Raw genomic sequence first — 17,021 nt, 5'->3', positions numbered from 1 at the left:
CCCTAAGATTAAATTCATGAATCATTTACAGACGGAGAAACTCTTCTGCAATGTTTTGTTCATTAGCCCCTTTTGATGATTCATTTTAGAACAGATGCTGTGTTTTAACTCTGCTGGTGCATCAGAGGTTCAACCTGATCACAAGTTTTTGGAACATGTGTTTTTTAGTAATAGCAGAAAGCTATCAGGATCAGTTTCTCCTTTGTCATATTATTTCTCTGAAAAGGTCAACATGACCCTATCTTCTGGGCAGAATACACAAAATTATAAATAAGTTGGTCTAGGTTTTAAATCAAAACCTCCTTTGACAGAAAAAGCATGACCTTAACAATCACCTTGTTGGGATCTGAAAATGTGGCCTTATGTAAGTATGAATAATATGGACATTTCCTTTGAAAAATCCACATTTGGAAAACCTCTTTCAAGTTACAGATAATTTTTGCATTTGTTTTTATCAGTTTTGGAAAATATTCTTTAGTAAATACAGAATCCCTGTGAATTTGCTGGTGACAAAAACAAGAACTGAGCCAGGAATGTAAGTCAGCACAGTTCTTCTGGCTGCAAGCCACCTTAGTTTACAAAGTCAAGGAGCAAATTTCTTGTTTAAAATGATCTGCAATTTTTCTTTTTAAAGTACCTGACATAAAAGAAAAGTGTAAGAATGCTAAGTAGCACATCTTTTGCAGTCTGATTCTGACTGTTTACCTTGTTTAGTTAATGCCAGGTACCATAAAAAAAAGCAGTGAGAAATGGGAAAATGTCCCTTGGTCTTTCCTTATCCATAAACAAACCTTTCTCCTTAAAAGTATTTTTACAAATAAATATGCTATTTCATTTCTCCAGTATTTCCTGTTGGACATTTGCTATGTTGTCGCAGCAAACAGTGTCCTTTTCAGTGTAGAGAATAATAAGAGAACTGTGTGCTTTAGAGCAAGAGCAAGACACTTGTTGACTTTGTTGGACACCCTAAGGCCCTTGTTTAATAAACACATTTTTCTGAGAAAGAAGTATTGACATTTTGTAAAAGTTACCTCACATTATACTAATATGCTAAATCTAGGCCAGTTTAGAAATGTGACTTAGCACAGCATACGTTCATAGAAGTACTTTTAAAAGTGGTTTGTCTTAGGAAAAAAACCATATAGCCAGACAACATTACTCATAAATGAAATATATTGATATTATTTCTGAACATCTAAAAAGTGTTATCAAAATCATATAAATCCAATGATTATTTACTGCTGCCTGTATGGACTGGAGGGTTACAATTCCCTGCAGTGAAAAAAAGACTACTCAAAGATAACAGAAGATCAAACATCATAATAAATTACATTATCATGATAATAATACATTCAGCGATGAGAATTTATTTCTTACTGTCCTGCAGCCTGTTTGGCTGCATGAGTCCTGCTCCAAATCTCAGGCAAGAAAGAGTATTTCCAGCTGTAAGTGACAGTAGACTGTCAGAAAAACACTTTGAAGGAGCGCTGATGCATCATGTAGGTTTTTTTTCAGTTTTTTCAGGAGAAAAAGAGAAGGAACGCCTGCTAAAGTAGGAATGAGTCCAGAGGAGGCTACCAAGTTGGTCAGAGGGATGGAGTACCTCTCCTGTGAGGAAAGGCTGAGAGAACTGGGATTGTTCAGCCTGGAGAAGAGAAGGCTTTGGGCAGACCTAATTGTGGCCTTCCAGTACCTGAAAGGAACCTACAGGAAAGATGGAGAGAGACTATTTACAAGGAGTGACAGGACAAGGGGGAATGGCTTCAAACTGACAGAGAGTAGGTTTAGACTAGATACAGGAAAAAATTCTTTACTGTGAGTGTGGTGAGGCACTGACTCAGGTTGCCCAGAGAAGTCGTGGATGTCCCACCACTGGAAATGTTTAAGGCCAAGTTGGATGGGACCCTGAGCAACTCAGTTTATTAAAAAGCTAACTCTGCCTGCATCAGGGGGGTTGGAACTAGATGACCTCTGAGATCCCTTCCAATCCAAGGCATACTATGATTATATAAAGCAGAATTTACTGGGATTGGAAGGAAATGTTCAAGCAAAATATCCTTTATTTTCTTCATGATCTATTCTTGTGGACCAAAATAGTCCTCAGCCCTAATTTTTAAAGAAGTTCTATAAAGTTCATACTAACAACAATCACGTAGAGAGAAATCCATAGCAGGGATGTAGCTGGATCTGCTGATGTTTAAGTGAGGGCTTAATAAGAGGTCAGATACGTATTTGTGTTAATTGCTTAACTTATAACTGGAGAAAATTGATAAAATCTGAGTATAAACCTGACTACTGAAAGAATTCCTCAGGAATAATAGAGGGATAGAATCATTTAGGTTGGAAAAGACCTTTAAGAACATTGAGTCCAGCTGTTAACCTAGCACTGGAAAATCTACCAGTAAACCATGCCTTTAAGTGCCACATCTTTTAGTTACCTCCAGGATGATGACTCAACCACTTTCCTGGGCAGCCTGTTCCAATGCTTGATAACCCTTTCAGTGAAGAAAATTTTCCCAATATACAATCTAAACCTCTCCTGGTGCAACTTGCTGCCATTTCCTCTTGTCCTATCACTTGTTACTTTGGAGAACTGGTTTTAGGGCCAGCTAGTGCTGATGGTAATATTGCTAAATTTGTTTGGAGGTTGTATTAACTGTCACTGTATTGCTGTTCAGTTCTAGAATTTTGTTCTGTCTAGCATTTTCTTGTCTTTCCCAGCAAATTCAATCAGTTAAAGAGCCATAGAAATAGCTTTAGAAGTGTTCTCAATACTTACATGTCTATGTGTCCATATGCACGTGTGAGTATGGAGAAAGCAAGCATATTTAGACATGTGTTGCTTGAATGGAAGGTATTTTGTGTTAAAAACAAAGAGAAGAAAAGTCATTGATGTATAATCAAAACTACACTACTAGGTATCATGTGTCTCACCCCACATACAGGTGTTTCAAGCATTTGGTGCAATTTCTGGTCTCAGTAGCACTTAAGGAGATTCTTGATGGAATGAGTAGTTGTGTTCTCTTTTCTACCAGGTGACACAAAAGTTCGTTCAAGTTTGGAGTCATCCTGGGAGCAGGAGGGAAATTCCTGCCTTGTAATGAATTCTAGACTGGTTTAAAGAAAACCCTTCAGTAGTTTTAAACTGCCCCACTCTTTTCCATCCTGGAGTAGAGAGGAGCCTAGAGGATTTCAACATGATGCTGAAGGATTGTGCCATTATTCCAACCTCCCCCGGAAAGGCTGCAGTCTAGAAAGGGTATGGAAGATAAAAATTAACAGTTATTCTGAGCACTTTGTCTCTTACCTGGCTAAAAAGGAAAAGGTGGAATCACATGCAGAATTCAACAAGTGTGGGAGACGTTTGCAACGTGGAGGTGAGGAAGGACAGGGAGCATCACTGAGAACAGGGTTGTAGCTGAGCTGAACTGAATGCAAAGTGGAGAAATACAGACTTCTCATCAGCAAAGTGTGTATGAACAGGTTGATTTGGGTGCTTGGGTAATTGCATTTTGTTCAGCAGAGTTCTCGACAATTGCTTTGAATTCAATGATGATTAAAACATTTTATTTTTGGCAGTGCTTTTAAAGATGAACTAGTTCTTGTGTCCTGCTGAAGGGGAGTGGATTCAGGTTTTCTAATGTGATGTGCAGACTTTGAGAAATGATCCATTTTCAAGAGGCACTAAGAATTCACAGCTCCTGTGAATATCAGCTCTGACTTGCACAATTTTTCAGTTCAGTCTGTCTTTCTAGCAGGAAGCAAAGCCAATTAGTCTTTGCTGTTGTTCACTTTTTCATTGAGTGCTTCAAAAAGCTGTCAGGGATAGTAAATATTGCTGCCAAGTAATTAACCATAAAGTCTCAGTGTTCATATTTTGTGATAGGGGAAACTTAATTTAAAATTATTGGTCACAGTGACCATGGTCTGTTATTGTGTTTCATGGCAGGATCTAGAATATTTTCCATTTAGACAGAATATAACAGAAGTTCAGCTTGCACTATGAATGTGTGAAATTCATGTGCAACTGGAAAGCCAAAGATGCATTAAGCATTGAAGTAATCAGCTTTGAGAAAGTTTATTAATTGGCCACAGTTTAAATTATCTCCAAAATTAATTCCCAAATTATGCATCTAGTGCAATTAGTTGTAATTTCAAAGAGACCTTTACTTTTTGAAAGAGCTAGGAGTAGTAATACTAATAAATAGCAATTGTTCAGAGTGAAGTAAAAAGAGAATTGTATTACAAAGTCTTAAAATCAGTAGCTATTAGCATATACAACTTACTTTTACTAGCAATGAAAATTATCACTCAACATTGCTTCCATCTGCGACCTAAGAACACAGCATTATTGTGGAAGTGGCATTTCCATGCTACAGAGATGTAATGACAGCAGCTTACTCACCTATATTCTTGAATTTTACTGTTAAGATTGTAAGTCACCTCATTGCCAAGTAAGTGCTTTTAAAGAAAATTCATGGCATTAATTACAGATACACAAACAGGAATAAAATGGGCAGAATTTTCCCCTAAAGGACTTGCTGACCTAACTGAAATTCTGCAAAAGACCTCAGAGTGCAACAGATGCTATTTTTTAATCTGAGCAGAAGTACTAGGTGTTGGGAGGAAACCCTGAAGATTTTATCACTTTGTAAATGCCTCAGTTTGAAAAAGAGACTTTATCTCCCAAGACAATGAATTTAACAGATTCCATTATGGAAATGGAATATGTTAAATTCCATTTTTCCTTTTTCTACTGGGAAAAAGACTGCATAGTTTCAATTTTGTATTTCTTCTGGAAGTTAGTGTTACTCATTAAATTTCCATAGTGAACCAAATCAGTCCCTGAAACAACAACAACAAAAGGATGAAGCTATTTCTATCAAGCATAATTGACTAAATTTTCACTTAAATGGCCTGAGTCATAAGATAAAACTCTGCTGGTATTCTTGTAATGTAAATCTCCTTGAGCACAAATATATATCTCAACATGTGGGATTTTAGATGTAAGGAACAGCTTCATTCCCTTCCAGTTGCCTTGGGCACTTTAGTGGAGGAGAATTTGCCTTTTCTTAGGCTATTGGCTGGTTTCTTCTGTCACTTTTGCCAATACAAGAGATGTCATATTCAGAACTGTATTCCTGTTAACATAGAGCTCTTTAGTTCTTGTCATTACTATTTATATTTGCAGAGAAATATGTACACTGGGGCATGGTAAAAAATATTGCAGAACCCTGTCTGGATGGAGTGTTACTTGTCCCTTTTTTTTTTTTTTTTTTTGGTTTCCAGAGTTTAGTGTGAGTGGATTTTTTTTCTCTCTTAATTAATTGCTCGTTAGCTATCTGATTAACACTTTCTATATCCTTTGAAAGTCTCTTCCAGTTTAACTTTTCTTGTCTTTCCTGTGGGTATTTAGGATATAAACAGCCTCTGAGGTATCTTTCTGTTCTCCGCACCGTGTGTTGAAAAATTGTATTACTACTCTCAATTTCAACTTATTTTCCTTTTTTTCCCTCCCCCCACCTTAATTTCTCCTCTATCTAGCTCACCGACTTTTCATATGATTGTTTTCTTTTTATTAAGAGCTGTATGTGATTTCAATTAACATTTCACTGCCTAGTGCTTTTTTATTTCTCTTCAGCCCTTCCTACTGTTCAATTCCATTCACTGAGGCTTTTGTTTCTGTTTTGGTAGTGTTTTGCTACTTTTTAAATGTATTTTACAAAAAAAATAAAGGAGTGTCACTGAAGTGATTAGGTTACTCGATGGCTAAAGGCACTTTACAGCAGGAGCAATATTATTTCCTACATCCTCTCCCCCAACTCAGCCTTTCCACTTCCTGTGCTCATTCAAGTTCCTCTGAAACCTGTAGCCATCAGATATGAACATCTGTTGAGTTATTGTTTGCCCTCTGTTTAATACACCTTGGCCCTTTTTAATCAGTTATGTTGATTTTCATTGCTGATTTTTCATCTAAGGAGTCAGTTTGTTAATCTGTAGCAAATCTGTTATTAACCAGTTTCTTAGTTTTGTAATAAAACCTAACTTGATGATTCAGTCTGATTTAACAAAAATGGAGGGCTTGGGAGAGTATCTTCCAAACTGCTCTCCTGGCAGAAGGAAGGAAGCAAGGGAATGTGGGGAGCTTTGTACCCCGGCAAATGAACCACATTCATGCTTAGAATTAAAGCATGCTTTACTCTCTGCTTTATCACCTACCTGGAAGTTTTTTTCTGGCCAAAGTGTGAAGGTGTCCCTGTCTTTCACTCCCTTTATAGCCTACTATAATGCCATCAACTGAAATTTTCAAGGGAAGCAGTGGCTAATCAGGCTTCTCTGACTCCATTTTTCACACTTTGGGACTGACCTCAGGAAGAAAACATTTTTCCTGCTCTCCAAGTGTTTAGTCCCAGTACTTTCCATTTTCCAAAGGTTTAATTCTGTGGAAATGCCCTTCTGCTGACTTGCAGGAGTCACCCGTGGGCGTTATTGCAAATGCACACATATATGTGTGATTTAAGTTTCTGTTTCTCAAACTTACTTATTTTAAGCATTTTAAGCCTTTAGTTGTTGTAAGTCTGTTGCTTATAGAAGTTGCCACTATATTCTGAGGACATTTCTGGCACTAAGTAAAGGAACCATTTGACCCTTTTACACATTATGTTAGTGAGAGGGAACCTCAACCCATCAGTAAGGTGTTTCCTCCTTGGCAGTGTGTGTGCCCTTATGTTAAGGTTTCCTTTATTTGTGTATAAAGCACAAAAGAAATTTACCTGAGGACTGTGAAGGCGGTGTCTTGCTGCCCAACTTGTGGAGTTTTTGGCTTGTGCCTGGAGAAGATACTAGGGTGAATACATTTCCTTAGGAGTTCTCTGCTCATTTTGTCTTTCACTCTGTGTGACCACCTCCTTTCAAGGGCAAACAAACTTGGCTGTCTTCCTGACTCACAGCTGCTTTTATTCCTAAGTTTTCTTTGAGAGAGAGAGGAGCGGTTGGAACACTGGACTTGGATGTTGCTGCTCTGCTGGAGAGAGTGGACTCGGGTGTGGGAGGAGTGGAGAACTCTCTGGGCAGTGTGGGGCTGCAGCTCTTATTTGCTCAGCTCCAGCCCCTCTGTCAGGTGCAGCCCGGAGCAAGGGTGAGTGTGGGTGGCAATCAATACCCCATGGCTTGGCAGTGAGGAACTGGCTGTGTGCTGGTGATGTGGAGGTAGAAGGGAGGAAGGGGTTGGTTTTGGTAATGGGGATGTGATGAGGGCACTGAGATCCTTCTGCCTTGCCATCAGAAGTGACTTTCACGTTCTTGTCATACCGTGGGTTCAGAGTTACCATTACCAGTCCAGTTACGACAAAGTGTCATTTGTGGAAACTGATGCTGTTCTGTGCTTCACTAGAAAACTGGTATTTTTAGTTTCCTTTGGGGTATAACAGTTGTATTTTTGTATGGCTTCAGCTGTGTAATTGTATTCAAGCGCTCAGCCAGTCTGGCCATTTCTGTTTTCCCTTGATTCCTTGGGCAGCAGCAGCAGAATCCTATTCCAGGCAGCTCTGATTTATGTATTTCAAGTAACATATAGCAGGATAGCTGACATGAGTCTCTGGAGCAGCGTAGGGGCCAAGAGACTGGAGGGACAGGAGAGCAGGGGCCAAACCAGTACTGGGGAACCAAAGGGTTGGATGGATGTGGTGCCATGGAGATCTAGGCAGGCTGAGCAATGGCATCCATAAGAGACAGGAGGTGACAGGGGCTCAGGGCATGGGGAAGGGGTCTTTGTAGTAGACTTGAAGGAGGAATCTTGTAGCTGAAGATGTGGCCCCGAGACCAGGTTGGATTTCATTTGCTGTCTTTTCTATGAAGAGAGAGGAGTGAAAGCGCTGGTTAAAAGCAATTGAGCAGGGGAAACCAGGTTGCTGCAAACTCAGGATGTGGTGATCAAATCTCCTGAAAAGCAATGTTTAGGGGAAAAGCTGCGTGCAGCTGGGCAGGGGAATGCTGTCTTATTGCTGTTCATTGCATATTGGGGCAATATAAGTGCAAGGGGAGGGTTTTGTGGCTGCAACAAAAAATAACCTTTAGTGCATTGAAAAGTAAGAACATTGCATAGAAAATGGGGGAAAAGGACACAGGTTAAAAGAGTGCATATATGTGACTAACACTACTAGACGCAATAAGAGGTTAAACAGAGAATGGTAACGGGTGGTACTGAGTGATATATCCTTAGGAAAAATATTCATACTTTATCTTCTGCTTGTTCACTTGGGCTTCATTGGGACTTGCTTTGTATCTAAACATCACCTGATGTGTGACTTTGTTAATCAGTTTTGCTTTGAAAAGTTGATCTGACCAAATGGCATCTCTGAAGACTCACATGGATTTGGGTATCAAAGTTGCTGTTTTGCAGAGGAGAATTCCACAGTGCTCTGACAATCCAACCTGCTTGTGTTAGTAAAATGTGTCGCCCAAAGGAAATGTCTTTATCAACAGATTTTTTTTTTTCAAACAGGTATTTCAAAGAGAGATTGTGAGGCATAGGGTGACACCCAACATGTAGAATAGCAAGTTCACAGTCTGTGGCAACTTGTTTGATGGATATTTTGATTCCAGTTATAAGACACTATGCAAACTTTGAGTTGGAAAAAGAAATTCTATAGGATATGGAAAACACAATAAAAGCCAATGTAACAGTGATTTGTGCTAGTTCTCTAGTTATTTAATTATGCAGTAATACAACCCAACAAACTCAAAAATCTTGGTTTTGTCAGTGAATATGCATTGGATGCAGATGTCTGGATTATAAAAAAAGTTCAGATTGGTTTTGATTATAACTGCACTCATATTATTTGAATGTGATGGATGTGTTTGGACGAGGAGGAAGTTCACAATTGTGTTTAGTTTTCTTCTCTAGGCAATTTGTGACCTTAGCATTAGTCACCTACCCAATCTCCAGTCCCTTGCAGGATATATAAATAAATGTAGTGTAATACGTGAGCAGTGAAATTTATGACCATTGACTGATGTCACTCAAGTCTCTTGCTTGTGATTCTGAATAGAGAGTAAAGAAGAGAATTTCTTAAAACATGCTCAGTCTTGATTCTTTCTGTAGACATGTAGTGTCAATAAGCTAAATCCTGCAGTCTTTACTCAAACTTGTTAATTAATATGATTAAATGAAGAAACTGAGATTTTCACCTCTGGAATGAAACTAACTCCTGTGTAGAAGACCTTTCCAAGCTTGTGATCTTCTTTGAGTCCTGAGAGTCAGGCAAGGGTGTCAGTTTTTGTGCTAGTGTGAATCCTTGGGGCGCACTTTGGTCTCAAAAGATGCAAAAATTAGCTCTACCACCTATAGAGTTCCCTTTTCCTTAGCTTTTATTTCTTTTCACTTATGTCTCTCAGATTTTTTTCCAGGTTGCTGATTAGGTGCCTCCTGAGTTGCATCATGCATTTTTTCCTACTTTACCTGCAAGGCCAATGATCACAATATTAATAAATTATGCTTCTTAGCTCATTCTTCCCCATCTCCCAGACCAGGTAATAACATGTGTCCTGATTTAAAACTCTTTTGATATTCTTATCTTTTTGGCACCCATCAAAAAGAATTATGACAAAAAGCATTTGTCAGAAAGATACAAATTAATGCTGATATTAGTTCTGGCAATAGTATTGCAAACAATAAAAAGTTGGATTAATCAGTTTAAGCTCACCAGAAACTGGGCACTCCAGTGTGTTATCCCACAAATGAAAATCAAAGAGGAAGTTCCTGTTTAGTTAAAGCTGCAGAATTTTGTCCTGTGCTGTGTTTACACCTGTGCATGCACACACACATAGACAGAGTGTGAATGGAATGGTCTGAATGCCAATGCTCTTTGCTGCTGCCTCACTTCAGAACCCCCACAAAATGTCAACTTTGCTCTTGTTAGTGATGTAAGTGATGTGAAATGCCACTGTTTTGGGGTTTTGAAGTTTACTCAGAATTTATTTCCTAGTTTACTAATGTTATTTATTCTAGCCAGTTTTTGTAGAAAGAAGAGTTTGGACAAGGCTCTCAGGCCTATGGTGTGATTCTGGGGACTGCCCTTTGCAGGGCCAGGAGTTGGGCTTTGATGATCCTTGTGGATCCCTTCCAACTCAGGATATTCTATAATTCTGTGATTTGTCCTGCATGACTTGACAGTGGTCTTAACATAAATGTTACTTTTCTGAAAAATCACATCAGAAATTATAGGTGCCCTCTATATTTTTAAATGTATTGTGAAATAACTACCTGAATATGTGGTGCAATGTGTTTGAAGGAGAGTACAGATTTGTTAAGGTTGAACACTTTGATACAGATGTCTGAAAGTAGCTGTGACATTTTGGGGAAAAAAATAGCAACAAAAATGCATTCACCATTTTGTTGCAAAGTTTTCATTTCTGCATAGCTGCCTGAGTTGTACACCCAAGTCAGACTCTCCTTGTGACTGAGAGTCTGTTGTTTGTTTGAAGCTCTATCTGTCTACAGGTTTGGAAAACATTCCATTATCTTTTCCCTTGGCTCCTTGTGCTGACTATGTTGCACTGTTTTCAGAGCAATGGGTATTTATTCGTTGATATTTTTTCCCCCTTCAAACTTTCCCAAAACAAGAAGGAAAAAAAAAAAAAAGGAGCAAAAGCCAGGCTGGAGAGTAACAGTGCCTAAAAAAGGAGGGGGTTTGCCTGTTATAGGACTGCCAGTCTGAGTAGCACTTCCTTAAGAGTCTCAGCCTGTAACCTCCAGTTGTTAGGGGGAAGGCATTTGTAGTCCAGTTTCTCTTGTGCTGTGCTCTTGAGTGAGAGGGGAAACATCCCTCCTGGTGGCAGTGATCTTGCTGGACAAACTGTTGTGAAGTTCTGCAGCACAAACCCTAGTTATGATGATCTATCTTACGAGGCATATCTTTGCTGAGGATTCTGGGGGGCAAAATGGTGATGAAATTAAGGAATTGCAAGAAGATGAGAGCTGGTGTTCTGCACTTAGTTCAGCATCCCATAAGGGACAGGAAAAATATAGAATGAGACCTGAATTCATGTAGACCCTACTAGGGACAGAGTGATTTCTTTTTTGATTTTATGGAATTAGTTTTACAGCATACTGTTCTGGAAAAAACACTGTCTTAACTATCCTCCAGAGCATAGCTTCCTTTCAGACACTCAGGCTGATCCAGTTTAAAGTTATATGTCTGAAGCTGTGTAAGGAGAGGTTTAGGTTGGATATTGGGAAAAGGTTTTTCCCCCAGAAGGTGATTGAGCACTGAAACAGGTTCCTCAGGGAATTGGTCACAGCACCAAGCCTGACAGAGTTTGAGAAGCATTTGAACAACTCTCTTGGGCACATGGTGTGACTCTTGGGGATAGTCCTGTGCAGGGCCAGGAGTCAGACTCGATGATCCTTGTGAGTCCCTTCCAACTCAGGACATTCTATGATTCTTTGATACATAGAGCGAAGCTGATGGAAATCGTTCTGCAGAGTCATTTGTCCTTCTCCAGTGCCAGTTTAATGTAGAAAGTGTGGAAGGAATTGGGATTTGAATTACTTTCATTCACAGCTGTGAGTGGTGATTCACAGAAGTTATGTTTGCTAAGGTGTGGAATGAAGAGGGAGAATATTAGGATGAAGCAGATTTCTCCTGCAATTTTTCAATTCCAGATATCATGGTTTAGTAGTTCTGTGCTACATTAGGCTCAGTCAGTGTCTTTGTGTTTACAGAACTGGTACTGATGCCATCAAGGCTGTCCTTCGTTTGCCTGGATTTGAGCTGGGAAAACACCAGATGAGCAAAGAGAAAAACAACCTTTTTTTCTTCCAGATATAAATTGTATCACTAAGATAGGTTTCTTTACTGTTTACATTCTCTGGGTTCATCTAACAACACTTTGATTAGGTCTTTTCCAAACACGCTGACATCTGGTCTAGTTCTGTTCCCATTGTGTAAGCTGCATGTTAGCAGGTGGAGTGCATCCCACAGGCCCTGGGAAAGTCGTACTGTAACACTAGGGAAAAAATTGTAGGAAAAATTAGTGACAACATTTGCTCTTCAATTTGGGGAAAGGTCTCCTATTAAAAAAAAAAGTTAGTTGCAGCAAGTGACTATGGACTCAAGAATAATGTTTTTAGAAAATCCTCGCTCAGTAAGTCTCCCTCAAGAAGGAAGGAGACGCTGGGTTAACCTCAGAAAACCAAAGGAGAAGCTGGAAAAGTAAGGATGACTTGCACTGTGGCTTCCCCAGCATCTTGCAGTTGTGAACAGCATTCCTGCCTCCTCCTGGAAATTTGTAGTATGTCCATTTAACACAGACTGAGGGAAGTGCTGCACACAGACACTTGAAACATCAAATTCTGGGGGACCAGCCTGGTTTTTGAGATTGGTTGAGGGGTCATCAGCTCCCAAGAAGTACAGGAGACGGCCACTTACTCCAGCAGCATCTTTCAAGGCACTGTTTCCAGAACAGGATCAGAAAGTGCTGGTCCTGCTAACTTGCTCTGGGTCTGGAAATATAGAAATCTCCAGTACTGTTTAATATCTTCATCAGTGATCTGGATGAGGGGATCTATTGCACTTGCAGTATGTCTGCAGACAACACCAAGCAGGGCAGTAGTGTTGATGTGCTGGAGGGAAAGAAGGCTCTGAAGAGGGATCTGAACAGGCTGGATTGATGGGCTGAGGACAACTGAATGAGGTTACACAAGGCCAAGAGCCAGGAATCATCACTGACAATGAATCACATGCTGCTTAAATTTTTGCACAATTCCCTTAGTGCAGGCAAGCCTCACTGTAGCTCCTTCCAAAGGGACTGCTTAATGAAAAAGGACTGATTCTGTCTGAAAAAAAGTGATCTACCTCTGTTGAGAGTGTAAATGATAATAAATAGGTTCTGGTTTTAATCCTATTTTAATCATATTGAGTCGGATTTAATTTCAAATTATTCCAGCTATTTAAATTCACATATGTAGTGATCTATTTAACACAACTCAAATTATTTTAATACATCTCAGTATACTAATTCCTTTTAAAAAGCAAAATAACAAAGCCCCACCACATAGACGATGCACTAATCAAAACTTGGGATTAAAGAAATTCAATTCAGTTTCTATCACCCTTGGTGTCACCAGCTGTTCTGCAGCAGATCTCAGGCTACCTGTGCTGTGATAATTTATATTAAGGACATTGTAAAAGAACACATAAGAAACAGTTTCACTATCTCTAATGCAGGATCAGAAAGAACCTTTTTAAGGTGGAGGAGAAAAAAAGTTGTTATAGTAGGAGCAGGTCTAAGATTATGAATTTGAATAATTAAACTTATTTTTTGTTTCTAAATGCGTTTCTGGAAAATAGTGACTTTATAGCATGATTGTTACTCAGTTCTATTGTTAGGAATAAAGTGCATTTGAATTTGTTCTTTTTGTTCAGATGTTTTAGCATTCAAGGAGACAATTTCTTGCACAGTGAACAGCTATTTTAACTATTATCACCGTTGTCTCATTCTTTAGTGAGCTGATGTCATGATTTTCAGCTTTTGATAGCATATATGATTCCTAGTTCAAGATGTTTTTTAACATTTTATTTTCAAGATAGGTTTTAGTTAGAGAAACAATTCTGAACTGAATCTAATTAGTGATAAATAGTTTTCATAGCAATTGAAACTGGAAAACAATTTGTCAAAAGTTTTCAGGAAAACTGCAGAGAATCCAGATTTTGGGGGCTTTGTTCCTAAACTGAAGCTTAGTTTAAGTGGTGGATTTCAGGTCTGAGTTTGAGCCTGGTTATTCTGAGTCTCAAAATATTTGGGTTTTCAGTGTGGGATTTTTTCTGAGTGCAGAAAAATAGAGATAACAGTAACGTGGTTGGAATAGAAGTTGTCACATCCCGCAGAAAGATTCTATTTCATGTTACTTCAACCATTATTCTGTATCCAGCAAGGAGGGGTGTCACACCTAACCACAGTTTTTTGCTAGTTGCATTGCAAAAGCAATGTGGAGCAGTCCTTTTTCTATATAATAATGAGCCTAGACAACAAAATTACTTAACCTTGTAACTCTGAACAGAAAGTCTACCATACCTGTCAAACTGTATTTGTAAGTGAGCTAACTGAGTCAAACCCAGCATAATTGTAGAAAGTGAAGATGGCAGGTACTGAAGATGTGCAATAGTTCATTGCAGGAAAAGGATTTTATTCATAGTATCAATGTATTAACTTTCAAATAGTTTTAGAAAGCCATTCAGTAGAATCCAGACTTTATAATAATTTATCCCACTGAAAGTGAGTGGAAGCTTTGCCAACCCAGTTTTTAAAACTCTCACTAAGAAACTTACTTGTCTAAAAACTGGGTATATTGTCTTAACAGAAATGGAAATTATTCCTTCAGAATTTACTATTCAATAAGAATACATTTTATATTCCATGTATATTGTGTGCTTTCTTAGTTTTAGCACAAGCATTTACAGGTGAAATCAGTTTCTTACCTCAGCTCAATTCATCATGAAAAAATATAAATTCTGTCTTTTATGAAGCTGTCATAGTTCCTTAGAAATATTAGACCCTAGGGCCCACTACTCCATTTAAAACATTCTTCATGTTCATATCACCTTTTTTTTTTAACATTCCTTTTGCTTGTTTGATTTTTATTCTTCCCCTTCTTATTCAGTGAGATTCAATATTATGTCCCTATTCTTCCCTTTTTAAACACAACTTAATAGAACACACTAAAAAGCAGACATTTAGAATTTTTATTTTTTTAATGGGAATATAGCCACGTTTATCATGTTGTATGCATTCCTGATTTTCCTCTTTTGTATTTCTTCTTTTCTTGCATGTTCTCTGAAAGACATAGGGCATCCAGAAGAATTGAAAAGGAACACAATCAATGTAAGACTTGATTCTCAAAAAGTATTGATGTCCCTGAAGAGGCAGAAAAATACATATTGAGATTTTTAAAAAAGTATAGAGGCACTTAATTTTTGTTAGCTAAGCTTCACCTAGCAGTCTTCATGTTCTGAAATGTTTGAAGTTATGTTGTTTGGGGTTCTGATGAAGTGATGTGTAAATACTTTTTTGTAATGTGGGGTTTTTTGTTTGTTTGTTTGTTTTTGTTTTTGTTTTTGTTTTTTTTTGTGTGCGGTTTTATTTTTAAATTATCATTATTTTAATTTTTATTTTTAAATCTACTCTTTTCCTGGCCAATTCTCTCAGGATTGTGCTTGCATCCAAGCTTACCATGACTAAATCCTTCTTCTCTAAGGGGCCTAAGTGCAGTCAGGGGTAACTACACAGAAGGTGGAAGGGTAGCAAAGTTGTGCTCTCAGGGGCATATATGGGGAAACAAGTCTCAGTGTAGGCAGTTTCTCAAGATGCTCTAACTGATGAATTAACTAATGTACTTCAGAATATGAGTTGATTTGGAGTCTGATGTGTTGGTGTTGTGTTTTTTTACCAGATTTTTTTTTCTTTTTTTTTTTTTTTTTAAGTTTGAACAGTTCATACCAATTGCAGATGAGATTCCTGTCACCTAACTTCAGTTATCTTAAAGTTAAGTGCTCATTTTCAGCTAATTGTCTAGACACTCTCTATCTCCAAGGAAGAAATGGAGGCAGTTCAAGAATGATTCACCCCATCCCAAAATAGATGTCTAAGCTGGGATGAATTTGGAGTAGCTGTCTTTCTCCACCAAATTTCAGGAGAGCACTGACAACTGGTGAGACAAAGAGCAGCTGGAGATAAGTGAGATGGTCACCATCTGAGCTATTCATATCTCTCTTATCCCTCTCTGTGGTTTCACTGATTTAGATGAGTAATAATTTTCGGTATTTGCCAAATAGTACAACCGATATTAAACACATGTTAGTGTCAAATCCACCAGGTTCAGGAGTGCATAAGGCAGAAAATGATGGATCCAGTTCCACTGATCCTGTGCATAGGCAGCCTGTGCTTTCTTGTGATTTGCCAAATGGGAGGTGAAAGAGCAAAAGCTGGTGCATGAAGCATTGTAGGTATTTCAGGTCGGGATCAGCTTAGAAATCAGCATCCACCTACAGGGAAGGCTTCACTTGGTTACTCCTCTGTACAATGTCACAGTGACACTTCAAAGCTGTCCTGTCACTTTCTCGTTTATTTTCTGAAAAATAAATATTCTAGCTGGAAAAGAAATTAAGTACACAATGGTTGTGTAACATAACTCAAAAGCAACTTGAATGGAAAGGATTTCAAACTGGCAGAAATATTAGACAAATTTAATACCATATGAATGGTTTTCTCAATAAAAATCAGAATAAATATCCATTAGAACATTAATGAAGGTTGAAACTTTCCTCAATAAAGAGAGTAATCAGTAACAATCTGTAATCAGTAAACTTCTACAGCAGAAATTCTGTGCAATAATTTTAATTCCCATGTACTATTTGTGAAATGAAGAGAATATGCCATTTAACATTAAACTTAGCAAAAATTTATCTATTTTGAGGTATATTTTATAACAGAATCAACTGAAGGCAATTTTCAAGACTTAATTTGCTTCTCCAGAACTAAGCTTCTGCTGAATGTTTTTCATAATTGGACAATGATATTTTTCAGACGATAGTGAGGCCTTCAGTGAGAAAATTATAGACAAAACAACCATTGCTGTGATACAGGGTGTAATCTCTGTGGAAGTTTGCTTAGCAATTTAAAGGAACAAACACATTTTTTAAGCCTGCACAGATACTGGGCTGGGGTAGTAGAAAATAACACTGTCAAATTTTCATTCGGGTCTACCAATCTCTAAAATAGTTTTCTCAGATTTTGGTAGCAATATAAATATGCCAGTGGACAAATTTACCCTGTTCCTCTGATACGTTTTGATGCTATAACTACTCATGGGCTTTGTCTCTTCCCTTTGTGGCTCTAGTTCAAGGAAAGGAATACCCCAGGACAGGAGTTCCTGCTGGATTGTTAAATGAATTTTCTGGTGTTCATATTTAAAAGCTCATTATCCTCATTTTACTGATAACATCTCAAAGTAACAACTGCAA

At 38.2% G+C, this 17,021-nt stretch overlaps 1 protein-coding gene across 2 annotated transcripts in view; it reads left to right on the top strand.

The window, feature by feature from the left end:
- Positions 1 to 6,996: 6,996 nt before the first annotated feature.
- LOC113956264 (solute carrier organic anion transporter family member 1A2-like) overlaps positions 6,997 to 17,021 on the top strand; it is a 46,489-nt gene continuing 36,464 nt past the window's right edge. For both annotated transcript variants that reach the window (XM_027662593.1, XM_027662585.1), the window contains exon 1: positions 6,997 to 7,138. In XM_027662593.1, the coding sequence (XP_027518394.1) occupies positions 7,011 to 7,138 (128 nt within the window). In that variant the 5' untranslated portion in view covers positions 6,997 to 7,010. The remainder of the gene's footprint in view (positions 7,139 to 17,021) is intronic.

Source organism: Corapipo altera, unplaced genomic scaffold (genome assembly GCF_003945725.1).
Source record: "Corapipo altera isolate COAL_440 unplaced genomic scaffold, ASM394572v1 1, whole genome shotgun sequence".
NCBI classification, from domain to species: domain Eukaryota; kingdom Metazoa; phylum Chordata; class Aves; order Passeriformes; family Pipridae; genus Corapipo; species Corapipo altera.
The sequence above is the reverse complement of the archived record's forward strand: the minus strand, read 5'-3'. Positions and strand labels throughout refer to the sequence as shown.